Raw genomic sequence first — 26,333 nt, 5'->3', positions numbered from 1 at the left:
GGGGGGGGGGACTGTACGGTTCTCCTTGGGGCCGGGCGTGATTACGTTCTGTCTTCCATTTCCGCATTCCTGACCGTGTGGCGACAGAGAAATTCTTGTCTGCAGGAGTCTGGTTCATAGGAGGTGGTGAGTGCCCCAGCCATTGTGGGTGTCGGGTGCGTTTTGTTTTTTCTTATAGTCCATATTTGCATATACTCCATCCAGTTATGGAGGATTCTGATGCTGAGTCTGTTCAAATTTAAGATTCAGTTATGAGGATTCTGATGCTGAGACTGTTCTAATTTCAGATTCTTCGTCCGGGGAAGAATCCGGATTGGCCTCGTTGACACGTCAATCAGTTATGTTCTGTATGCCGTATTAGAGCACCTTGTTCCTCGGGCTCAGGGAATCATGGGACAGCTGAGCCATCCACTTCTGGGGGTCCTGTCCTCCGAGAGGCAAGTTCCCTTCCGCTCCATACTTCTACACATGCAGGTAACCCAGATTATGATTATTCCTCCATGCAGGGCGGATTGTTCCCCCCGGAGGTTGCAGCACGTTTTCGCTTCCACATATTTTTGGCAATTATTCGTCTGCAGAGTCCAGACGTTTATTTGCGACTGTGCTCATGCCCTGTTGTCCCAGGTTTTCTGCCTTGGGGAGGGCCTGTACAGTTCCCTGCGGGTGTAACTGTCTCTGAGTGTTGTGCTTTTCGTTACAGAATTGCTGGCCTTCGCGTATTGCTCAGACATGTTTCTCCAACATAGGTGTGTCCGGTCCACGGCGTCATCCTTACTTGTGGGATATTCTCTTCCCCAACAGGAAATGGCAAAGAGCCCAGCAAAGCTGGTCACATGATCCCTCCTAGGCTCCGCCTTCCCCAGTCATTCTCTTTGCCGTTGCACAGGCAACATCTCCACGGAGATGGCTCAGAGTATTTTGGTGTTTAAATGTAGTTTTTATTCTTCAATCAAGTAAAATAGTGCTGGTATGTACTATTTACTCTGAAACAGAAAAGAGATGAAGATTTCTGTTTGTAAGAGGAAAATGGTTTTAGCAACCGTTACTAAAATCGATGGCTGTTTCCACACTGTTGAGAGGAATTAACTTCAGTTGGGGGAAACAGTGAGCAGACTTTGGCTGCTTGAGGTATGACACATTTCTAACAAGACTTGGTAATGCTGGAAGCTGTCATTTTCCCTATGGGATCCGGTAAGCCATTTTCTTAATTTTCAATATAAGAATAAAGGGCTTCACAAGGGCTTTAAAGACTGGTAGACATTTTTCTGGGCCAAAACGATTACTTTATAAGCATATTTAATGGTTTATAACTTTGGAGAGTTATTTTAATCTTGGAAATTCTGTTAAAAAAACGGCAGGCACTGTATTGGACACCTTTTTCACTGGGGGCCTTTTCTAGTCATAGGCAGAGCCTCATTTTCGCGCCACTAATGCGCAGTTGTTTTTGAGAAGCAAGGCATGCAGATGCATGTGTGAGGAGCTCAGATCCACTGAAAAAGCTTATTGAAGGCGTCATTTGGTATCGTATTCCCCTCTGGGCTTGGTTGGGTCTCAGCAAAGCAGATACCAGGGACTGTATAGGGGTTAAATGTAAAAACGGCTCCGGTTCCGTTATTTTAAGAGTTAAAGCTTTCAAATTTGGTGTGCAATACTTTTAAGGCTTTATGACACTGTGGTGAAATTTTGGTGAATTTTGAACAATTCCTTCATACTTTTGCGTATATTCAGTAAAAAAGTGTGTTCAGTTTAAAATTTAAAGAGACAGTAACGGTTTTATTTTAAAACGTTTTTTGTGCTTTGTTATCAAGTTTATGCCTATTAACATGTCTGAACTATCAGATAGACGATGTTCTGTATGTTCGGAAGCCAAGGTTCCTCTCCATTTAAATATATGTGATGAATGTGACAAACAAAGTAGGGACAATGATGCCACTGATAATAATGTTGCCCAAAATGATTCCTTAAGTGAGGGGAGTAAGCATGGTACTGCATCATCTCTTTCTATGTCTATACCAGTCTTGCCCACTCAGGAGGTCTCTAGTGCGCCAATCCTCCTTACTATGCAACAATTAACGGCTGTAATGGATAATTCTATTAAAAACATTTTAGCCAAAATGCCCACTTATCAGCGAAAGCGCGACTGCTCTGTTTTAGATACTGAAGAGCATGAGGACGCTGATGATAATGGTTCTGACATGCCCTTACACCAGTCTGAAGGGGCTAGGGAGGTTTTGTCTGAGGGAGAAATTTCAGATTCAGGAAAAATTTCTCAACAAGCTGAACCTGACGTTATTACATTCAAATTTAAATTGGAACATCTCCGCGCTCTGCTTAAGGAGGTGTTATCTACTCTGGATGATTGTGACAATTTGGTCATTCCAGAGAAATTATGTAAGATGGACAGGTTCCTAGAGGTCCCGGTGCCCCCCGAAGCTTTTCCTATACCCAAGCGGGTGGCGGACATTGTAAATAAAGAATGGGAAAGGCCCGGCATACCTTTTGTCCCTCCCCCTATATTTAAGAAATTGTTTCCTATGGTCGACCCCAGGAAGGACTTATGGCAGACAGTCCCCAAGGTCGAGGGGGCGGTTTCTACTCTAAACAAACGCACCACTATCCCTATAGAAGATAGTTGTGCTTTCAAAGATCCTATGGATAAAAAATTAGAGGGTTTGCTTAAAAAGATGTTTGTTCAGCAAGGTTACCTTCTACAACCAATTTCATGCATTGTTCCTGTCACTACAGCAGCGTGTTTCTGGTTCGAGGAACTAGAAAAGTCGCTCAATAAAGCATCTTCTTATGAGGAGGTTATGGACAGAGTTCAAGCACTTAAGTTGGCTAACTCTTTTACCTTAGACGCCACTTTGCAATTAGCTAGATTAGCGGCGAAAAATTCAGGTTTTGCTATTGTGGCGCGCAGAGCGCTTTGGCTGAAGTCTTGGTCAGCGGATGTGTCCTCCAAGAATAGATTGCTTAACATCCCTTTCAAGGGGAAAACGCTGTTTGGCCCTGACTTGAAAGAGATTATTTCAGACATCACTGGGGGAAAGGGCCACGCCCTTCCTCAGGATAGGTCTTTTAAAGCTAAAAATAAAACAAATTTTCGTCCCTTTCGCAGAAACGGACCAGCCTCAAATTCTACATCCTCTAAGCAAGAGGGTAATTCTTCTCAAACCAAGCCAGCCTGGAGACCGATGCAAGGCTGGAACAAAGGTAAGCAGGCCAAGAAGCCCGCTACCGCTACCAAGACAGCATGAGATGCTGGCCCCCGATCCGGGACCGGATCTGGTGGGGGGCAGACTCTCTCTCTTCGCTCAGGCTTGGGCAAGAGATGTTCAGGATCCTTGGGCGCTAGAAATAGTTTCTCAAGGTTATCTCCTGGAATTCAAGGAACTACCCCCAAGGGGAAGGTTCCACAGGTCTCAATTGTCTTCAGACCAAATAAAAAGACAGGCATTCTTACATTGTGTAGAAGACCTGTTAAAAATGGGAGTGATTCATCCTGTTCCATTAGGAGAACAAGGGATGGGGTTTTACTCCAATCTGTTCATAGTTCCCAAAAAAGAGGGAACATTCAGGCCAATTTTGGATCTCAAGATCCTAAACAAATTTCTCAAGGTTCCATCGTTCAAGATGGAAACCATTCGGACTATTCTTCCTACCATCCAGGAAGGTCAATTCATGACCACGGTGGATTTAAAGGATGCGTATCTACATATTCCTATCCACAAGGAACATCATCGGTTCCTAAGATTCGCCTTTCTGGACAAGCATTACCAGTTTGTGGCACTTCCATTCGGATTAGCCACTGCTCCAAGAATTTTCACAAAGGTACTAGGGTCCCTTCTAGCGGTGCTAAGGCCAAGGGGCATTGCAGTAGTACCCTACTTGGACGACATACTGATTCAAGCGTCGTCTCTGCCACAAGCAAAGGCTCACACGGACATTGTCCTAGCCTTTCTCAGATCTCACGGGTGGAAAGTGAACGTAGAAAAAAGTTCTCTATTCCCGTCAACAAGAGTTCCCTTCTTGGGAACAATAATAGACTCCTTAGAAATGAAGATTTTTCTGACAGAAGCCAGAAAATCAAAACTTCTAAGCTCTTGTCAAGTACTTCATTCTGTTCTTCTTCCTTCCATAGCGCAGTGCATGGAAGTAATAGGTTTGATGGTTGCGGCAATGGACATAGTTCCTTTTGCGCGAATTCATCTAAGACCATTACAACTGTGCATGCTCAGACAGTGGAATGGGGATTATACAGATTTGTCCCCGACGATCCAAGTAGATCAGAGGACCAGAGATTCACTCCGTTGGTGGCTGACCCTGGACAACCTGTCCCAAGGGATGAGCTTCAGAAGACCAGAGTGGGTCATTGTAACGACCGACGCCAGTCTGGTGGGCTGGGGCGCGGTCTGGAAACACCTGAAAGCTCAGGGTCTATGGTCTCGGGAAGAATCTCTTCTCCCGATAAACATTCTGGAACTGAGAGCGATATTCAATGCTCTCAAGGCTTGGCCTCAACTAGCAAAGGCCAAATTCATAAGGTTTCAATCAGACAACATGACGACTGTTGCATATATCAACCATCAGGGGGGAACAAGGAGTTCCCTGGCGATGGAAGAAGTGACCAAAGTAATTCAATGGGCGGAGATTCACTCCTGCCACTTGTCTGCAATCCACATCCCAGGAGTGGAAAATTGGGAAGCGGATTTTCTGAGTCGTCAGACATTTCATCCGGGGGAGTGGGAACTCCATCCGGAAATCTTTGCCCAAATAACTCAATTATGGGGCATTCCAGACATGGATCTGATGGCGTCTCGTCAGAACTTCAAGGTTCCTTGCTACGGGTCCAGATCCAGGGATCCCAAGGCGACTCTAGTAGATGCACTAGTAGCGCCCTGGAACTTCAACCTAGCTTATGTGTTCCCACCGTTTCCTCTCATTCCCAGGCTGGTAGCCAGGATCAATCAGGAGAGGGCTTCGGTGATCTTGATAGCTCCTGCGTGGCCACGCAGAACTTGGTATGCAGACCTGGTGAATATGTCATCGGCTCCACCATGGAAGCTACCTTTGAGACGGGACCTTCTTGTTCAAGGTCCGTTCAAACATCCGAATCTGGCCTCACTCCAACTGACTGCTTGGAGATTGAACGCTTGATTTTATCAAAGCGTGGGTTCTCAGATTCCGTCATTGATACTCTTATTCAGGCTAGAAAGCCTGTAACTAGAAAAATTTACCATAAAGTATGGAAGAAATATATCTGTTGGTGCGAATCGAAAGGATTCCCATGGAACAGGGTAAAAATTCCTAAGATTCTATCCTTTCTACAAGAGGGTTTGGAGAAAGGATTATCTGCAAGTTCTTTGAAGGGACAGATTTCTGCTTTATCTGTTTTACTTCACAAAAAGCTGGCGGCTGTGCCAGATGTTCAGGCTTTTGTTCAGGCTCTGGTTAGAATCAAGCCTGTTTACAAACCTTTGACTCCTCCTTGGAGTCTCAATTTAGTTCTTTCAGTTCTTCAAGGGGTTCCGTTTGAACCCTTACATTCCGTAGATATTAAGTTATTATCTTGGAAAGTTTTGTTTTTGGTTGCAATTTCTTCTGCTAGAAGAGTTTCAGAGTTATCTGCTCTGCAGTGTTCTCCTCCTTATCTGGTGTTCCATGCAGATAAGGTGGTTTTGCGTACTAAACCTGGTTTTCTTCCGAAAGTTGTTTCTAACAAAAATATTAACCAGGAGATAGTTGTGCCTTCTTTGTGTCCGAATCCAGTTTCAAAGAAGGAACGTTTGTTGCACAATTTAGATGTAGTTCGTGCTCTAAAATTCTATTTAGAGGCTACAAAGGATTTCAGACAAACATCTTCCTTGTTTGTTGTTTATTCTGGTAAAAGGAGAGGTCAAAAAGCAACTTCTACCTCTCTCTCTTTTTGGCTTAAAAGCATCATCAGATTGGCTTATGAGACTGCCGGACGGCAGCCTCCTGAAAGAATCACAGCTCATTCCACTAGGGCTGTGGCTTCCACATGGGCCTTCAAGAACGAGGCTTCTGTTGATCAGATATGTAAGGCAGCGACTTGGTCTTCACTGCACACTTTTACCAAATTTTACAAATTTGATACTTTTGCTTCTTCTGAGGCTGTTTTTGGGAGAAAGGTTTTGCAAACCGTGGTGCCTTCCATTTAGGTGACCTGATTTGCTCCCTCCCATCATCCGTGTCCTAAAGCTTTGGTATTGGTTCCCACAAGTAAGGATGACGCCGTGGACCGGACACACCTATGTTGGAGAAAACAGAATTTATGTTTACCTGATAAATTACTTTCTCCAACGGTGTGTCCGGTCCACGGCCCGCCCTGGTTTTTTTAATCAGGTCTGATGATTTATTTTTTCTAACTACAGTCACCACGGTATCATATGATTTCTCCTATGCAAATATTCCTCCTTTACGTCGGTCGAATGACTGGGGAAGGCGGAGCCTAGGAGGGATCATGTGACCAGCTTTGCTGGGCTCTTTGCCATTTCCTGTTGGGGAAGAGAATATCCCACAAGTAAGGATGACGCCGTGGACCGGACACACCGTTGGAGAAAGTAATTTATCAGGTAAACATAAATTCTGTTTTTTCAGTTATTAAATGACCCTATCCTTAACGGATACGGGACTCCTCAGTCTGTTACTTCGAATGACGCATCTTATATTTTCTTTTTATCCTATAGGATGTCTTTTATTTTGTTTATTGGTTTCCTTCGGGAACCTTCTGGGATCGATAGACTCTGTTACTTCTGAGGAAGTTTTTTTGGGGACATGTTAGTCCTATGTTTGTCTGTTTTCCCTTCTTCCTTTGTGAGGGTGGATTTATACAGCTTGACGGTTAGGACCCTGATTGCAGGCTGGTCCTGTTAGGTTCGGTTCTGTCTTGTGGCTGTTCAGACACGTGGCGCTGTTCTGCTCGGCTGGTCCAGGTGAGGCGCTGAGTGCTCATGTTATCAACTAAGCATTCTAGAGGACCTGTGGGTCTGTGAGACAGGAAGGATTGTCTCAGTCCTTATAGCCTTCAATCTGGATGACTGGGTCAGTGGAGTTCAGCTGTGTTACTCTCTCTTGCGTCTGGTATTATCGGACCCTAGAGTTTCCTCCCCCACGTAGTGGAGAGCTGGAGGGCTTAGCGCCCTCTTACCGCCAATTTGAGTGGTTTGTTTTTTTCTTGAGGCTCTGGGCTTGTCCTTTTTTTACTTGATCCTCAGCAACTAGTAATTTGATGGGTAGTTCATCTGCCTTGCAGTGGATGGTTTGCAGAATGTAACCAGCTGCAGCTATTGCACAATGACTGTGTACTGTCTAACTGTTTTATGAGACCTTTTTTTTTTGGTCTTCCTCCATTGTCTTCGTGTGGGTTAGGTCTCCTTTTAGGGACCTGGATTCCCCTACGGGAGATGGTTGTTCACTGTTAGGGACACTGGGCGTGGTCTCCTTGGACTTTGGGGTTCTTCCCGGAGCTAGGAATGCTTCGGGTCCCTTTCTCCCTGTGTTCCTCTGATTGTATGGAGGTTGTGTGGAGATCAGCCTTGCTCGAGGGGTTTTGGCCTTGAGGTATTCCCTTGCTTTGTTGTCCTGAGACTGTTTTAGAGTCTGGGGGCTCTAGAGTCGTTGTACGTCTTAACGCCTTAGCTCCTTTTGTAGTGTTGGACTTACGGCAAGGGGTGGTTCCTTCCTTAGGTCGGGACTTACGAGTTCTTCTAGTTATCCGGGTTGATCTGAATATTTCATTGATATCCCCTGTGGTCTTTTTTTTTTTATATCCGACGTGGTGTTAAGTTCTCGGGTATTGTTTGTTTAAACAATTGGGGACCTGGACCTGTTTTCTCCCTGGGGCTTCCGTTTGCTGAGGCTTCGCTCAGCTTTTTTCCCTTGTGGGTTTTTACCGGACTTTTAAGCTTAAGGGCTGGTTTGGGGTTCCTGGAAACTTGGGCTATGTTCTTTAGTTGGACTTCTTGGCTTGGTCACATTTGGCCAGGTTTTCTGAGTGACTGTTGCACATTGGGCTTGATTTGTCTTATGGTCGGATTCCCTGGGTCAGCTTGCTGTAGTAACCCTTGGATTCACTGCTCTGCAGGCGAATGGGTTTGCAGTATCTCTGCTGCAACTATTGCACATTGGATGTGTGTTAGCAAGCTCGTTTTTTGGGGGATCCCTTCCACATTGCATCTGCGTTGGGGATTGATCTCTCCTTTAGTCTGGGGCTTAGTGGCTTGTGGACAGGTGATGCCTTTTTGGGCCCATCCCCTTTCTTAGGGTAAGGGCTTATTCTCCTTATGGAGATGTGGTCCCTTTCTTAGGGCTTCTCCTGGATTCAGGAGGTTGGAACTGTGGGTTAACCTTCAGAGAGGGGTGTTCTCTCTGGGTTGTTACGTTCCATCTGGAGTCTTGCTGGCTCCTTGTTGAGACTGTTGGGCCTTTTTGCTAGATCCTTTGGGTCTACGGCCTTGTCGTCTGTTCTAAAGAGTCTGGTTGTACCCGTGCTCTGTTGGTTTTGCTGTGGCCATTCTTCCACTCGTTTTGAGCTAGGTTTGGGGTTTTTCTGTTCCCCTGTTCAGACCTGCCGATGCTTTGACTGGCCGGCTGGGAGTGGGTCCTGAGAGACGTCATCTTCAGGATCTAGGTGGGCATTGTAGCTAGCTCCCTAGGCTTACAAGCAGAAGGTCCAGGATTACACTACCTTCTGATTCTGGGTGTAACCTCTCTTCTTGGGGGGCCTTGATTGAGCTTATGTGCCCCCTCTTTTGTAGACCTCTGTGTAGGTCTGGCGGCTTAGATTGTTTAGAATGTGCACTATATCTGGGAGTTTTTTTTTTGCAATCTGTTCTCTTGTTGGCCGCTTTTTACTTCTCAGAAGTATTCTTCTGGGTAATCCTGATGATGACTGCATGTTTTTGACTCAGATTTTTCGTCTTGGTCCGTTACACGTTTTTTTTGTGTTTGAATACCTTTGTATTCTCCATTCGGAGGATGTGAGGACTCAGTCTTCAGTTGTCTTTCGGTGTTTACAGGATGTTTGAGAGAAAAGTTTCTCTATTCCTATGCCTGGTTCTATACCTGCGGTTGGCTGGGCTCGCTATTGGGGGTTTTCCTTTTATGGATTGTGGTGAACTTTCGTTTTTCCTTCGATTCTGCCTTGCCTTATCCCTTTGGGAGTTTAGGCTGGTGTTCCCCTCATTAGTGAGGGGTGTGTGGTGTGGGACCGACTGTTGGGCGACAGTGGCCCGGGGGACTGTTGGCTCAGTTGAGTCTGATTTTGCGGTCTCTAGCTAGGCTTCTGGACCATCTGCGGGTCAGTGTCCTTGGGGCTTTTCCTTTTAAAGTTTCTCAGCTTCGGACAAAACAGTTTTTTTTTTTTTTGTTGGGCAGTGGTTCAGGCTTGGTGCCCTCAGAATGCGCCCGCCTATTGTACTTTCCCGTTTTGGCATTCAGTGTCCTCTATAGCTTGGGTATTGTTTTCCCAAAAGTAATGAATGCAGCTGTGGACTTCCATTTAAGAAAAAAACCCCATAAATTATGCTTACCTGATTTTCTTTTCTTCTGCGGGGAAGAGTCCACAGCTCCCCACCCATAATTTTTTTGTGGGACGTACTTATTTCTTTTTAAAGACACGATGAGTCCACGGATTTCATCCTTGTGGGATATTCACCTCCTGGTCAGCAGGAGGAGGCAAAGAGCACAGCAGAGCTGCTATATATAGCTCACCCCCTCCCTCCCACTTCAGTCATTCTCTTTGCCTACGTTAATGATAGGAAGAGGTAAAGTGAGGTGTTAGTTATAGATTCTTCAATCAAGAGTTTATTATTTTTAAAGTAGTGCCAGAGAGTGCTTCTTTGTTCTGGGGTGTAGCTGTAGTCCATATCAGTCTCTACAGTAGAGCTTTTGGTGGCTTTAACGCAATGGGAACTGGTGGGACATAATTCTCACTGCGCCTCCCATATTTTGATGCTGCACTGTCTCTGGAAAACCTGAGAGATTCTAACTCCGGACTTTCTCTTCATTCTCAGGTCCATGGGAGGGATAGGACAGGACCTCTTACACCTGGAGTCTGCCTTGCTGCCAGGCAGAAAATGAGGTAAGTGCTGACTTTTTTTCTGGGGATATGGGAAGTCTCAGAAATAAAGAGTCCAATATCATGATAAAATGCAGCACAACTGATAGTGCACGGTGCTGGGGTTAAACTGCAAATCCCCAAATCGATACAAAACATATAAGGTTCACCAGCACTATATGGTAAAAAAATTTCTTTTATTGAAGATCCTTTTAAAATTAGCAACGTTTCGTGACCATATGTCACTTAATCATGCCATGTGTTACACATAGATAAGTTGTTCCTTTTAAACTTTCAATAATTTTTTCGTTCCAAACATTTCCAAAGTGGGCTCTCAGCGCCATCTACTGGTTTACTACTCAAATAACATCTTATGCTTATTTTAAACAACATATGTAACATGAAAAATGTTGAAGCACCATTATCAAAACATTTCATAGAAAAAGGGCACAATGTCAGCCAGCTTCGCTGGCAAGTTATAGAACAGGTACAGGCACCTAGAAATGGATCAGATAGAGAACAGCTTCTCAAACAAAGGGAGATGTGGTGGATTTTTAAAATGGAGTCCATGGCACCTAAGGGGTTAAACCGTGATTTTGACCTGTCATGTTTCTTGTAGTCTGCTCCTAGGCTTTATTAGCTTTTGTGGATATGTTTCAAAACCATAGGGATATAATGTAGACTATCTTGCACTAAGGAATTTAATATGAAATGTAATATTGGTTGCTGCTGTAAAACATAATCACAGTGATACTTTGTTTTTAATGTTACATATGTTGTTTAAAATAAGCATTATAAGATGTTATTTGAGTAGTAAACCAGTAGATGGCGCTGAGAGCCCACTTTGGAAATGTTTGGCGCGAAAAATTGAAAGTTTAAAAGGAACAACTTATCTATGTGTAACACAAGGCATGATTAAGTGACATATGGTCACGAAACGTTGCTAATTTTAAAAGGATCTTCAATAAAAGAATTTTTTTGACCATATAGTGCTGGTGAACCTTATGTTTTTTATCAGAAATAAAGAGGGCACTTCATTTATTTTATACATAAGCCTCATTATTTTTTTCATAAGCTTTCCCTTAGACATAGGGGACATTTGGGCAGCTTTGCAGCAGGCACTGGGGCTGCAGGAGGCTCAAACATAAGGAGACTCTTTATTTATTATATACGAGCCTCATGTTTATCACATAGTCTCCCCTTAGGTAGGGGAACGTTTGGGCAGCTTTACAGCAATCTCGGGTCCTTTAGCAGTCTCAAACATAGAGGAGACTCTTTATTTATTATACACGAGCCTCATGTTTATCGCATAGTCTCACCTTAGGTTCTTGTGCATGGGTCGAGATAAAGGAGACACTTTATTTCTTTGCACATGGGAACACTCCTTTTTGTCATCGTTTAGTCTCCCCTTAGACATAGGGGACATTTGGGCGAGGAGTCAGTGTAGCAGCAGGCCCTGGGATTTATCGGGCAGCGTTGTAACAATCACTGGAGTTTTTATTATTATTGATATTGTACTTCTCCCGGCGGGTTGGTAACTGTAAGGTGCCGATCGGGAGATTTTTTCTTATGCCACGCCCATGATGGGCGGGGAGTATTTTTGCGCTGTTTTCGATCCGCTTCAGAAAATGCGGTGGTACAGTGGTGTTACATATTTTATCTAGTGAAGGTGTAATTTATTTACTTCAGTGAAGTCTAGTTGCTCCCGGCACCTTTTCGGAGAAATCAAGGGTGACCGGGAGATTACGTGATGCCCACGAGGGGTGGAGTTGGTAACAAAACAGCGCCAAGGTTTACTGTCCTTCCTTCTGGTCAGTTATAAACATAAGCTAGGAGTGGAGAATGGCGCTGTATACTATTATCTTCCTGTCTTACTTCCGGTTATCGGAAGATTTGAAGGACTTGCTGTATAAAAAATGGTGCATCAGTCAGCGCTTTTAGGTGTTTTGATTCCTCCGTACCATCCTTCAGGGCAAGCTGAGATATTGATAGGGTTTTGAAGTTCCCTCACTCATCTTCTCGTCCTAAGAAAATAAAGTTGTGTTATTTTTAACTTTAAGGAGCCAGTATCTCTTGCTATAGATTGAGCTTTATTAGCAACTTAGTTTATGAACACCAATGTTGACATACCAATCTTGTTTCTGCACATAGAAATTAATTTTTTTAAAAAAAAAGACTTTTAAAGAGACAGTCACATGCAGTGCCCTGCGGTTCCTTGCAATTCCCATCTGGATTTGCTGCGCAAGACGTTGCTTCTTTCATGCCATGGCAATATTTATGAAAGGCAAGGTTGACATACTAATTTATTTGTTTCTACACCCCAGAAATAAGAAATCAATTTTAAGTTTTAAAGATACACATGCAGTGCTCTGTGGTTCCTTGCAATTTCCATCTGGAATTACTGCACAAGACTTTGCTTATTTAATGTCATGGTGATGTCTATAAGCAGCTATATTGGTATGCTACTTTAGCTTGCTTCGGCACTCTGAAATAAGAAGTTACTTTTAAAGTTTAAAGAGTCAGTAACATTTTTTATGTGTCAATTTCTAATACAGAATTTCACCTTTTCCTGAAATTACTCCTTCAAGGGCGTTTGCTGTTTAGGAGTCTGTGGATGCTCACATGCAGTGCTCTGCGCTTCCTCTTACTCCACCTGGAGTTGCTTTGCATTTCATGCATTATATGTTTTTACCACGAGGTAGACAACATTTCTAGAAGGATTATAATCAATCCTTTAGGCTGATTGATTCAGTAGTGACTATTACAAATGGTGTAGTCTATTCTAGTTCGCCCAGTAAATTATAAGGAATGTAAGTTTTCCGCATTCCTATATTTAATATGATGTTTCCCATAGTCCACTCAGGATGGAGTAGTTTCCAGCTTAACTAAGAGAACTACTATACCCTTAGAGGAGAGTTGGGTTGTTCAAGGGTCCTATGGTCAGAAAATTAGAAAGGAGATGTACACCAGGGTTCCCAAGGCAACCAGCTGTGTATTTTGATACCGTCACTAGAGCGACGATATAGTGATTTAATGCGTTGTTTGATACTGCTAAGTCAGAAACTTTCCTGGATAATCTCCAGGATAGGATATAAGCTTTCAAATTGGTTAATTCCTTTGTTTCAAATTATCAAACTGGGAGCATAGATTTCAGGTTTCTCTGTTCCAGCTCACAGAACCTTTTGGTTAGTATTTTTTTCTATGGATGTATGCTCTAAGTCTAAGCTTTTGGTGATTCCTTACAAGGGGAAGACCTTGTTGGAGTTGGGCTTGAGGAGAATAATTTCCTTTGTCATTTGACAAAAAAAAATTAATAATAAGAAAAAAAAATCCAAATAGCTTGCTGTTGAATCAAGGACTGCTTGATGGGCATAACTCTGATCCAGGATCGGATCTTGTAGAGAGCAGACTTTCGGTCTTCGCTCATGTTTGGGTTCGAGATGCTCGGAATTCCTGGGCAATAGAAAGGCTAACATTAGTAGCATAATGGTTAGCTTACCTATCTTGAAAGCAGGAAGTTTTGGGGTTTGAATCCAGCTACTGCTACTTGCTTCCTAATAGTGTTCCAGGGATTCAAATTAGAGTTCATGAATTTTCCTCCCAGAGACGGGTTTCTGTTTTCCAGATTATCTGCAGATCAGATAAAGGAGAGGCGTTCTTACACTGTGTAAGAGACACCTCAGACCTGGGTATGATTGTTCCAGTTCCAATACAGGTACTGGGTATGGGCTTTTTTTTGTACCAATCGGTTTGTGGTTTCCAGAAAAGAGGGAACCTTCAGACGGCTTTTTAGATCTCAAGAGTCTAAACAGTGTTTCTTTGGTACCGTCCTTCAAGATGGCAACTATTCATTCCAGTCTTCCCTTGATCAGGGGGGTCAATTTAAAGGACGCATACTTTCATGTGCCATTCTCATACGCTTCCAGTTCGTGGCTTTGCCTTTCGGTCTTGCCACAACTCTGAGTTTTCACAAGGGCTCTGGGAGTGCGGTTGGCGGTGCTCGGTTCCGGAACAATGCAGTGGAGTCTTATCTGGACAACATTCTAGTCCAAGCACCATCCTTACAGCTAACAAGATTTCAAATGGTCTTGGTGTTGTCCTTCCTGTGGTCTTACGGGTAGAAAGTAAATTTGGAAAAGGGTTCATTAGTCCAAGAGTATCTTTCTTGGGAATCATAGTAGCTTCCATATCAATGACGATTTTTTGATGGAATGTCAGGAAATCAGAGATACAGTTAAGCATGCTCAGGCAATGGATCGGAGATTATACAGATTTGTCTCCTCGAGTACTACCAGGAGCAGGAGTCAAGGAATTCTTTTCAGTGGTGGTTGTCTCTGGATCATCTTTCCCAGGGAACCTGTTTTCACAGATTATCTTGGGTGTTAGTGACACCAGACGCCAGCCTTCTAGGGTGGGGAGCAGTATGGAGCTCCCTAAGGGCTCAGGGGGTTTGGACTCAGCCAGAATTCTTTCTTCCTATAAACATTTTGGACCTGGGAGCGATCTTCCATGTTCTTCTGGTCTGGCTTCAGTTAGCCTCGGTCCAGTTTTTCAGGTTCCAGTCGCTAAAATGTCATCAGTGGCTTACCTCAATCGCCTGGGAGGAACGGGGAGTTCCTTGGTGATGGCAGAGGTATCAAATATCCTTCAGTGGACGGAGGCCCATTCTTGCTGCCTTTTGGCGAGCTACTTCCCGGGGGCGGAATTTCCTGCGCAGGCTTTCCTTCACCCAGGGGAGTGGGAACTCCATCCGGAAGTGTTCTCCAGCTTTTTACTCCGTTGATTTATTATTTTCTTCGGGCCATTGCTCATATCAAGCTGGAGAGGGCTTCGGTGATTCTCATAGCACCGGTTTTGCCTTGTAGGATTTGGTATCCAGATCTTGTGGACATGTCATTTCTGCCATTTTGGAGACTTCTATTGAGGAGGGATCTTCTAATCAAGGGCCCCTCCTTCACACAAATCTGGTTTAGCGGTAACTGACTGCTTGGTGCTTAAACACTTTTTATCCAAGCGGGGTTTTTCTGACTAGGTCGTTGGGACAATGATTAAGGCTAGAAAGCCTGTTTTTAGTCAAATTTTACATAAGATATGGCGTAAATATCTCTATTGGTGTGAATCCAGGGGCTACTCATGGAGTAGAGTTAGGATTCCCAGAATGTTGTCTTTTCTACAAGAAGGATTGGAGAATGGTTTATCAGCAAGTTCCCTAACGGGTCAGATTTCTGCCTTATCTATTTTGTTACACAAGCGTCTGGCAGTTGTCCCAGATGTTCTATCCTTTTGTCAGGCATTGATTAGAATCAGGCCTGTGTTTAAACCAATTGCTCCTCCATGGAGTTTGAATTTCATTCTTATGGTTCTTCAAGGGGTTCCGTTTGAGCCTATGCATTCCATAGATATTAAGTTGTTATCTTGGAAAGTTTTATTTCTTGTTGTCTTTTCTTCAGCTCGAAGAGTGTCTGAACTTTCGGCATTACAATACAATTCTTACCTTATTTTTCATTCGGATAAGGTAGTTTTACGTTCTAACTTAGGGTTCCTTCCTAAGGTTGTTTCAAACAGGAACATTAATCAGGAGATTGTTGTTCCTTCCTTGTGTCCTAATCTTTCTTCTCAGAAAGAACGTCTTTTGCACTATTTGGACGTGGTCCATGCTTTTAAATTTTATTTACAAGCAATTAAGGATTTTTGTCAGTCCTCTTCTTTGTTTGTAATTTTCTCTGGAAAGCTAAGGGTCAGAAAGCTACGGCTACCTCTCTTTCTTTTTGACTGACGAGTATCATCCGTTTTGCATACGAGACTGCTGGACAGCAGCCTCCTGAAGGAGTTACGGCTCATTCCACTAGGGCTGTTGCTTCCTCATGGGCATTCTACAGAAGCTTCATTTTTGAACAGATTTGCAAGGCTGCAACTTGGTTATCTCTTCACACTTTTTCTAAATTTTAAAAATTTGATACTTTTGCCTCGGCTGAGGCTGTTTTTGGGAGAAAGGTTCTTCAAGCAGTGGTGCCTTCCGTTTAGGTTCCCTGTCTTGTCCCTCCCTTATCATCCTTGTACTCTAGCTTTGGTATTGTATCCCACAAGTAAGGATGAAATCCGTGGACTCATCGTGTCTTTAAAAAGAAAAGAAAATGTATGCTTACCTGATAAATTTGTTCCTTTTTAGACACGGTGAGTCCACGGCCCGCCCTGTTCTCGGAGACAGGTTATTAATTTTTGTAAACTTCAGACACCTCTGCACCTTGGCTTTTCCTTTCTCTTCCTAACTTAGGTCGAATGACTAGAGAGGGAGGGGAGGAGCTATATATAGCAGCTCTGCTGTGGTGCTCTTTGCCTCCTCCTGCTGACCAGGAGGAGAATATCCCACAAGTAAGGATAAAATCCGTGGACTCATCGTGTCTAAAAAGAAACAAATTTATCAGGTAAGCATAAATTTTATTTTTATTCTCCTGGCACCTTTCACCCTGATATTTCTTCTACTGTTCCTTGTTCCTCGGCAGAATGACTGGGGGATGAGGGAAGTGGGGGAGGTGTTTAAGCCTTTGGCTGGGGTGTCTGCCTCCTCCTGGTGGCCAGGTTCTTATTTCCCAAAAGTAATGAATGCAGCTGTGGACTCTTTTTCCTTTAGAAGAAAATAAAATTATCAGGTAAGCATAATTTATGTTTTTTTTAGTTTACTGACCCTTTTATGTTTTTGTTTTTTTAAAAAAACTAATACTGATGATATTAATGATAGTAATTCTCATTGGCTGTTAGGTACTTCGAGCCTATGCTCACATTAAAGGCTGCACTTTCATATAAATGTTAGGATATAATGCCTGTGTCCTTATTAAAAAATAAAAATAAATTATATAAAAGGTGCACACTGACGCATTTTGCATAAGAGGTAATAATTTGACTGTTTAATTTCTTTATAGGTGATTTCAGAGCTCCGCAGGACACTAGACCTGGAGTCTTGTATTTTGCTTCCTCAGGTACAAGCCTCACAGAGCAGAAAGAACAAATCTGGGGCCAGGTATAGTGTTTGATATTTTCCCACCCCTGTATACTTGTATGTTTGTTTGTTTACACACAAAGAAAATATTTGAGGCTGTGGATTGCTGACCAGGGGATCTGCACAGTAAAGCTTATCAGTTACCATTTAGGAGAAAAATGTTACTAGACCACTGAATTTTACAAAAAAAGCATGTAAGATTGTATCTTACAAATCTGTTTTTTTTTAAGATCATTTACAATAGGGCTGCAACAAATGATCATTCTCTTAATCGATTAATTGGCCGATTTATTTTTCGATTGACCGGATTAAAAAAAAATCAATACCATTTTTCCTATATTAAAAAAAAAAAAAAAAAAAAAGATGAGGGCTAGATATGTATTAGGGCTGGGCGATATAGGGGAATCGTGGTTGCAATTTAATCGCAATTTTCTTATAAATTACTATAACACCTTAATTTTTCATTAAAAAATGTATTTAACACTACAGAATCTTTACAAACACATACATATAAAAGTGTGTGCGTGTATGTGTATATATATATATATATATATATGTATAGAATATAGAAGAGAATCCACTGCTTCATTCATCACTTGTGGAAAATAAGAACCTGGCCACCAGGAGGAGGCAAAGACACCCCAGCCAAAGGCCTAAATACCTCCCCCACTCCCCTCATCCCCCAGTCATTCTTTGCCTTTCGTCACAGGAGGTTGGCAGAGAAGTGTCGGAAGATTCAGAGAGTCTCTTATGGACGGTAGTACTCTTCGCAATGGGACTGGAGTTTTAAGTAGTCCTGTCAGTCTCTCAGTGAGAGCATGGGTGAAAGTTAGAATCCGGAGATGCAGGGGGAGTTCTTCTGCGAAACAATCCCGACTAATATTAACAGCTCGGTAAGCAATCGGCGTTGACGAGTTTCGCTCCCTGCTTTCTTCTCTCAAGTCCATGTCAGGAGCGACGCTACTAACCTGTCACACTTGAAAGGCCGTGTTCCTGTTCCACGGCGTTGATTTTGGTAAGATTGTTTCATATTATATATATTTGTGTGTGTGTGTGTATATATATATATATATATATATATATATATATATTTATTTATGTGATAACGTATGAAGACAGGGTCACAGTGTGACTCCTTTTATCTGTATATAATCTAGGGTAATACTCTCGGAAGGGGGTTATGGAAGAGGGGGGGTTTTATTATGCATAATATTGTTTGTGTTTATGCTGCACTTGTGTGAGATGAAGGCTCTGTTAGTGTGGAACAGTTAGAGATTGAGGCGTTATTTTTTTTTTTTTTTTGTCGTGTCTCTCAAGTGTAGGGGCGGTCCTGCATGGCACTCCATGTGACCGTGTAGCCTCTGTAACTTCCTCATTCTCAACCTGTGTTTGGAGGAGACGAAAGCTCTTTCTTGTAGTCTGGGTCATAGGAGGTGGTGAGTGCCGACACAACTCTGTTCCACATGCTTTGACTATATTGCTATATCGAAAAAGAATAAGGTACTTAGTACGACTGAGCCATCCACCTCTGAGGGTTCTCCGCCCCGCGAGGTGCGTACCCTACAATCATCTCCAATTACACAAGCAGTTCCACAGGGCACTACTAATACTCCAGCGGGAGGGGCCCTTTGACCTCCAGACTTTGCCGATCAGTTGCAGACGGCTGTTTCTGCGGCCATAAATGCGATGTCTCGGCCTACTAAGTGGAAGGTACGGCACTGCTATCCGTCTCCGGGGTCTTCCACTCCGCTGGATGCCTTAGACAGATTATCTGCTGAGGATCACGACTCAGACTCAGAAGATATCGCTTATGGGTCGGAATCGGCTACTTCTAGGCCTCTGTCCATGGAGGAACCAGATTTCAAATTTAAGATGGAGCATTTGCGCTTTCTGCTAAAGGAAGTACTTGCTACGCTGAAGGTTCCGGAACCAAAACTCCCGGACGAACCGTCGATCCCTTAATTGGATAGGGTTAACGAGGACAGAGTAGTGCCCCAGGCCTTCCCGGTTCCTATCAAAATGGCGAACATTATTAAGAATGAATGGGAGAAACTGGGCTCTCCTTTTGCTCCCTCGTCTTCTTTTAAGAAGCTTTTCCCCGTTCCGGACGCACAGCTTGAACTGTGGGGAACCGTCCCTAAGGTGAATGGTGCTATCTCCACGCTTGCTAAGAGAACGACCATTCCGCTTGAGGATAGCTCCTCTTTTAAGGAACCCATGGATAAAAAGATGGAGTTCATTCTGCGGAAGATGTTCCAACTGACAAGGTTAGTTTTGCTACCTACTGATGTGACGCACTATCAGCAATGGTCCAAGGTGGAGACTCCCATTGATGATATTCTGGATCGAATAAAAGTCCTAAGGGTAGCGCATTCGTTCATTTGTGATACTAATATGCAGATTATTCGCCTTAATGCTAAGACATCGTGCTTTTCTATTCTAGACTGCAGGGCTCTATGGCTAAAATCATGGTCTGCTGACATGACGTCTCGCTTGCTTTCCCTGCCATTCAAGGGGAAGGTTTTGTTTGGCCCGGGACTGGATTCTATCATATCTACAGTCACTGGTGGCAAGGGTGCCTTCTTACCTCAGGATAAGAAAGCTAAACCTAAGGGATCTACTTTTTCGTCCCTTTCGTACGGACAAGTCTCCGTGCCAGCAGCCTTCCGCAAAATTTGAGCAATCCAAGGGATCTTGGAAGCCAGCAAACTCTTGGAAAAAGTCCAAGCAGAACAAGAAGCCTGCCGAGTCAAAATCAGTATGAAGGGGCGGCCCCCGAATCGTCCTTGGACCAGGTAGGGGGCAGACTATCTCTTTTTTTTCGGGGGCCTGGAGGGAAGACGTTACAGACCCTTTGGGTATTTCCTTTGATCACTCCAGAGGATAGGTTTCAAATCGTGTCTACCCAGAGGCAGGTTTCTCCTGTCAAACATCTCTTCAAGACCAGGAAAGAGAGACGCCTTCCTGGGGTGTGTGAGGCATCTTTCATCTCGGCGTAATCGTCCCTGTTCCTACGGCAGAAAGAGGTCTGGGGTATTATTCAAACCTTTTTGTGGTCCCAAAGGAGGGAGGGCTTGTTTTGTCCAATTATGAACTTAAAGGCCCTAAACAAGTTTTTGTCAGTCCCATTGTTCAAGATGGAGACAATCGGGTCAATTTTGCCTCTGGTTCAAGAGGGGCAATTCATGACGACAATAGACCTGAAGGATGCTTACCTTCATGTGCCAATACACAAGGTTCACTTCAAATTTCTAAGGTTCGCCTTTCTGGACCAGCAGTTCCAGTTTGTGGCCCTTCCGTTTGGTCTGGCGACCGCCCCAAGATCCTTTACAAAGGTTCTGGGAGCTCTTCTTGCAGTAGCGAGAGCCAGAGGGATTGCAGTGGCTCCGTATCTGGACAATATCCTGGTCCAGGCTCCGTCCTACAGTCTGGCGAAGGTTCACTCCAGAGCTCTTCTCCTTTGGTCCCACGGGTGGAAGATAAACGAAAGAAAGCGTTCATTGGTCCCCAGCAACAGGGTGAAGTTCCTGGGTACGATAATAGATTCTTCAGCAATGAAGATTTCTCCAACATTGGTGTGTCCGGTCCACGGCGTCATCCTTACTTGTGGGATATTCTCTTCCCCAACAGGAAATGGCAAAGAGTCCCAGCAAAGCTGGTCACATGATCCCTCCTAGGCTCCGCCCACCCCAGTCATTCTCTTTGCCGTTGTACAGGCAACATCTCCACGGAGATGGTTAAGAGTTTTTTGGTGTTTAAATGTAGTTTTTATTCTTCTATCAAGTGTTTGTTATTTTAAAATAGTGCTGGTATGTACTATTTACTCTGAAACAGAAAAGGATGAAGATTTCTGTTTGTAAGAGGAAGATGATTTTAGCAGACAGTAACTAAAATCGATTGCTGTTTCCACATAGGACTGTTGAGATGAAGTAACTTCAGTTGGGGGAAACAGTTAGCAGACTCTTCTGCTTAAGGTATGACTAGCCATATTTCTAACAAGACTGTGTAATGCTGGAAGGCTGTCATTTCCCCTCATGGGGACCGGTAAGCCATTTTCTTAGTCAAAAACAAACAGAATAAAGGGCTTATTATGGGCTAAAAAACTGGTAGACATTTTTATGGGCTAAATCGATTGCTTTATTTGTGCATATTATTCAAATTTAGGCTAACAATTGACATTTATAATCTTGGGGAACGTTTATAAAACGGCAGGCACTGTATTGGACACCTTTTTCAGTCAGGGGGCCTTTCTAGTCATAGACTGAGCCTCATTTTCACGCCATTAATGCGCAGTTGTTTTTTGAGAGCAGGGCATGCAGATGCATGTGTGAGGATCTAAGAATCTCTGAAAAAGCTTTTAGAAGGCGTCATTTGGTATCGTATTCCCCTCAGGGCTTGGTTGGGTCTTAGCAAAGACTGTATCTGGGACTGTATAGGGGTTAAATTGAAAAACGGCTCCGGTTCCGTTATTTTAAGGGTTAAAGCTCTGAAATTTGGTGTGCAATACTTTTAAGGCTTTAAGACACTGTGGTGAAAATTTGGTGATTTTTGAACAATTCCTTCATACTTTTTCTCATATTTAGTAATAGTGTTTTCTGTTTAAAATTTAAAGTGACAGTAACGGTTTTATTTTAAAACGTTTTTTGTGCATTGTTGACAAGTTTAAGCCTGTTTAACATGTCTGTACCTTCAGATAAGCTATGTTCTATATGTATGAAAGCAAATGTGTCTCCCCATTTAAATTTATGTGATAATTGTGCCATAGCGTCCAAACAAAGTAAGGACAGTACTGCCACAAATTATGATATTGCCCAAGATGATTCCTCAAATGAGGGGAGTAAACATGATACTACATCATCTCCTACTGTGTCTACACCAGTTTTGCCCATGCAGGAGGCCCCTAGTACATCTAGTGCACCAATACTTATTACCATGCAACAATTAACGGCTGTAATGGATAACTCCATAGCAAATCTTTTATCCAAAATGCCTACTTATCAGAGAAAGCGCGATTGCTCTGTTTTAAACACTGAAGAGCAAGAGGACGCTGATGATAATTGTTCTGTCATACCCTCACACCAATCTGAAGGGGCCATGAGGGAGGTTTTGTCTGAGGGAGAAATTTCAGATTCAGGAAATATTTCTCATCAAGCTGAACCTGATGTTGTGACATTTAAATTTAAATTAGAACATCTCCGCGCACTGCTTAAGGAGGTGTTATCTACTCTGGATGATTGTGACAATTTGGTCATTCCAGAGAAATTATGCAAGATGGACAGGTTCCTAGAAGTTTCCGGTGCCCCCCGACGCTTTTCCTATACCCAAGCGGGTGGCGGACATAGTAAATAAAGAGTGGGAAAAGCCCGGCATACCTTTTGTTCCTCCCCCTATATTTAAGAAATTATTTCCTATGGTCGACCCCAGAAAGGACTTATGGCAGACAGTCCCCAAGGTCGAGGGGGCAGTTTCTACTCTAAACAAACGCACTACTATTCCTATCGAAGATAGTTGTGCTTTCAAAGATCCTATGGATAAAAAATTGGAAGGTTTGCTTAAAAAGATTTTTGTACCGCAAGGCTACCTTCTACAACCAATTTCATGCATTGTTCCTGTCACTACGGCAGCGTGGTTCTGGTTCGAGGAACTAGAAAAGTCGCTCAGTAGAGAAACTCCATATGAGGAGGTTATGGACAGAGTTCACGCACTTAAATTGGCTAACTCTTTTGTTTTAGATGCCGCTTTGCAATTAGCAAAATTAGCGGCGAAAAATTCAGGGTTTGCTATTGTGGCGCGCAGAGCGCTTTGGCTAAAGTCTTGGTCAGCAGATGTGTCATCCAAGACAAAATTACTTAACATTCCTTTCAAAGGTAAAACTTTATTTGGACCTGATTTGAAAGAGATTATTTCAGACATCACTGGGGGAAAGGGCCACGCCCTTCCACAGGATAGGTCTTTTAAGGCTAAAAATAAGCCTAATTTCTTCTGTTAAGTGTGATCAGTCCACGGGTCATCATTACTTCTGGGATATTACTCCTCCCCAACAGGAAGTGCAAGAGGATTCACCCAGCAGAGCTGCATATAGCTCCTCCCCTCTACGTCACTCCCAGTCATTCTCTTGCACCCAACGACTAGATAGGATGTGTGAGAGGACTATGGTGATTATACTTAGTTTTTATCTTCAATCAAGAGTTTGTTATTTTAAAATAGCACCGGAGTGTGTTATTATCTCTCTGGCAGAGTTTGAAGAAGAATCTACCAGAGTTTTTGTTATGATTTTAGCCGGAGTAGTTAAGATCATATTGCTGTTTCTCGGCCATCTGAGGAGAGGTAAACTTCAGATCAGGGGACAGCGGGCAGATGAATCTGCATAGAGGTATGTAGCAGTTTTTATTTTCTGATAATGGAATTGATGAGAAAATCCTGCCATACCGATATAATGTCATGTATGTATACTTTACACTTCAGTATTCTGGGGAATGGTACTTCACTAGAATTACACTGTAAGAAATACATAAAGCTGTTTAATAACTAGAGATTATGTTTAACGTTTTTGCTGGAATGTAAAATCGTTTTCATTTACTGAGGTACTGAGTGAATAAATGTTTGGGCACTATTTTTCCACTTGGCAGTTGCTTAATCTGTTTTCTGACAGTTTCTGTTCTCCCTCACTGCTGTGTGTGAGGGGGAGGGGCCGTTTTTTGGCGCTTTTACTACGCATCAAATATTTCAGTCAGCAACTCATTGTATTCCCTGCATGATCCGGTTCATCTCTACAGAGCTCAGGGGTCTTCAAAACTTATTTTGAGGGAGGTAATTTCTCTCAGCAGAGCTGTGAGAATTGTAGTTTGACTGAGATAAAAAACGTTTATTCTGTAATTTGTTTCCTGCTTTCAGAATTTGTTATCTTTGCTAATGGGATTAAACCTTTGCTAAAGTTGTGTTGTTTACAAGGATTGAGGCTATAACTGTTTCAATTTATTAATTTTCAACTGTCGTAGATCTTCTGTGCTTCTTAAAGGCACAGTACGTTTTAATATTATTTTAATTGAATTGTATTTCCAAGTTGCAAGTTTATTTGCTAGTGTGTTAAACATGTCTGATTCAGAGGATGATACCTGTGTCATTTGTTGCAATGCCAAAGTGGAGCCCAATAGAAATTTATGTACTAACTGTATTGATGCTACTTTAAATAAAAGTCAATCTGTACAAATTGAACAAATTTCACCAAACAACGAGGGGAGAGTTATGCCGACTAACTCGCCTCACGTGTCAGTACCTACATCTCCCGCTCAGAGGGAGGTGCGTGATATTGTAGCGCCGAGTACATCTGGGCGGCCATTACAAATCACATTACAGGATATGGCTACTGTTATGACTGAGGTTTTGGCTAAATTACCAGAACTAAGAGGTAAGCGTGATCACTCTGGGGTGAGAACAGAGTGCGCTGATAATATTAGGGCCATGTCAGACACTGCGTCACAGGTGGCAGAACATGAGGACGGAGAACTTCATTCTGTGGGTGACGGTTCTGATCCAAACAGACTGGATTCAGATATTTCAAATTTTAAATTTAAACTGGAAAACCTCCGTGTATTACTAGGGGAGGTGTTAGCGGCTCTGAATGATTGTAACACAGTTGCAATACCAGAGAAAATGTGTAGGTTGGATAAATATTTTGCGGTACCGACGAGTACTGAGGTTTTTCCTATACCTAAGAGACTTACTGAAATTGTTACTAAGGAGTGGGATAGACCCGGTGTGCCGTTCTCACCCCCTCCGATATTTAGAAAAATGTTTCCAATAGACGCCACCACAAGGGACTTATGGCAAACGGTCCCTAAGGTGGAGGGAGCAGTTTCTACCTTAGCTAAGCGTACCACTATCCCGGTGGAGGATAGCTGTGCTTTTTCAGATCCAATGGATAAAAAGTTAGAGGGTTACCTTAAGAAAATGTTTGTTCAACAAGGTTTTATATTGCAACCCCTTGCATGCATTGCGCCGATCACGGCTGCAGCGGCATTCTGGATTGAGTCTCTGGAAGAGAACATTGGTTCAGCTACTCTGGACGACATTACGGACAGGCTTAGAGTCCTTAAACTAGATAATTCATTCATTTCGGAGGCCGTAGTACATCTTACTAAACTTACGGCGAAGAATTCAGGATTTGCCATTCAGGCACGCAGGGCGCTGTGGCTAAAATCCTGGTCAGCTGATGTTACTTCTAAGTCTAAATTGCTTAATATACCTTTCAAAGGGCAGACCTTATTCGGGCCCGGGTTGAAAGAGATTATCGCTGACATTACAGGAGGTAAAGGCCATGCCCTGCCTCAGGACAAAGCCAAAGCCAAGACTAGACAGTCTAATTTTCGTTCCTTTCGTAATTTCAAAGCTGGAGCAGCATCAACTTCCTCTGCACCAAAACAGGAAGGAGTTGTTGCTCGCTACAGACAAGGCTGGAAACCTAACCAGTCCTGGAACAAGGGCAAGCAGACTAGGAAACCTGCTGCTGCCCCTAAAACAGCATGAATTGAGGGCCCCCGATCCGGGATCGGATCTAGTGGGCGGCAGACTTTCTCTCTTCGCCCAGGCTTGGGCAAGAGATGTTCAGGATCCCTGGGCGCTAGAGATAATATCTCAGGGATACCTTCTGGACTTCAAATACTCTCCTCCAAGAGAGAGATTTCATCTGTCAAGATTGTCAACAATCCAGACAAAGAAAGAGGCGTTTCTACGCTGCGTACAAGAGCTCTTGTTAATGGGAGTAATCCATCCAGTTCCACGATCGGAACAGGGACAGGGGTTTTACTCAAATCTGTTTGTGGTTCCCAAAAAAGAGGGAACTTTCAGACCAATCCTGGACTTAAAGATCCTAAACAAATTCCTAAGAGTTCCATCGTTCAAGATGGAGACTATTCGGACAATTTTACCTATGATCCAAGAGGGTCAGTACATGACCACTGTAGATTTAAAAGATGCTTACCTTCACATACCGATTCACAAAGATCATTATCGGTACCTAAGGTTTGCCTTCCTAGACAGGCATTACCAGTTTGTGGCTCTTCCATTCGGATTGGCTACAGCTCCAAGAATCTTCACAAAGGTTCTGGGTGCTCTTCTGGCGGTACTAAGACCGCGGGGAATCTCGGTAGCTCCATACCTAGACGACATTCTGATACAAGCTTCAAGCTTTCAAACTGCCAAGTCTCATACAGAGTTAGTGCTGGCATTTCTAAGGTCACATGGATGGAAGGTGAA

General features: G+C 43.2%; 1 protein-coding gene across 1 annotated transcript in view; it reads left to right on the top strand.

Annotated features, from left to right (window-relative positions):
* The window catches only part of FANCD2 (FA complementation group D2), a gene marked incomplete in the record, with an annotated part of 1,113,076 nt that overhangs the window by 294,231 nt on the left and 792,512 nt on the right, over window positions 1-26,333 (top strand). The window contains 1 exon segment of the mRNA XM_053689418.1: window positions 17,002-17,099. Coding sequence (XP_053545393.1) covers window positions 17,002-17,099 — 98 coding nt within the window.

Source organism: Bombina bombina, chromosome 7 (genome assembly GCF_027579735.1).
Source record: "Bombina bombina isolate aBomBom1 chromosome 7, aBomBom1.pri, whole genome shotgun sequence".
NCBI classification, from domain to species: domain Eukaryota; kingdom Metazoa; phylum Chordata; class Amphibia; order Anura; family Bombinatoridae; genus Bombina; species Bombina bombina.
This window is presented reverse-complemented; position numbering and strand designations above follow the sequence as displayed.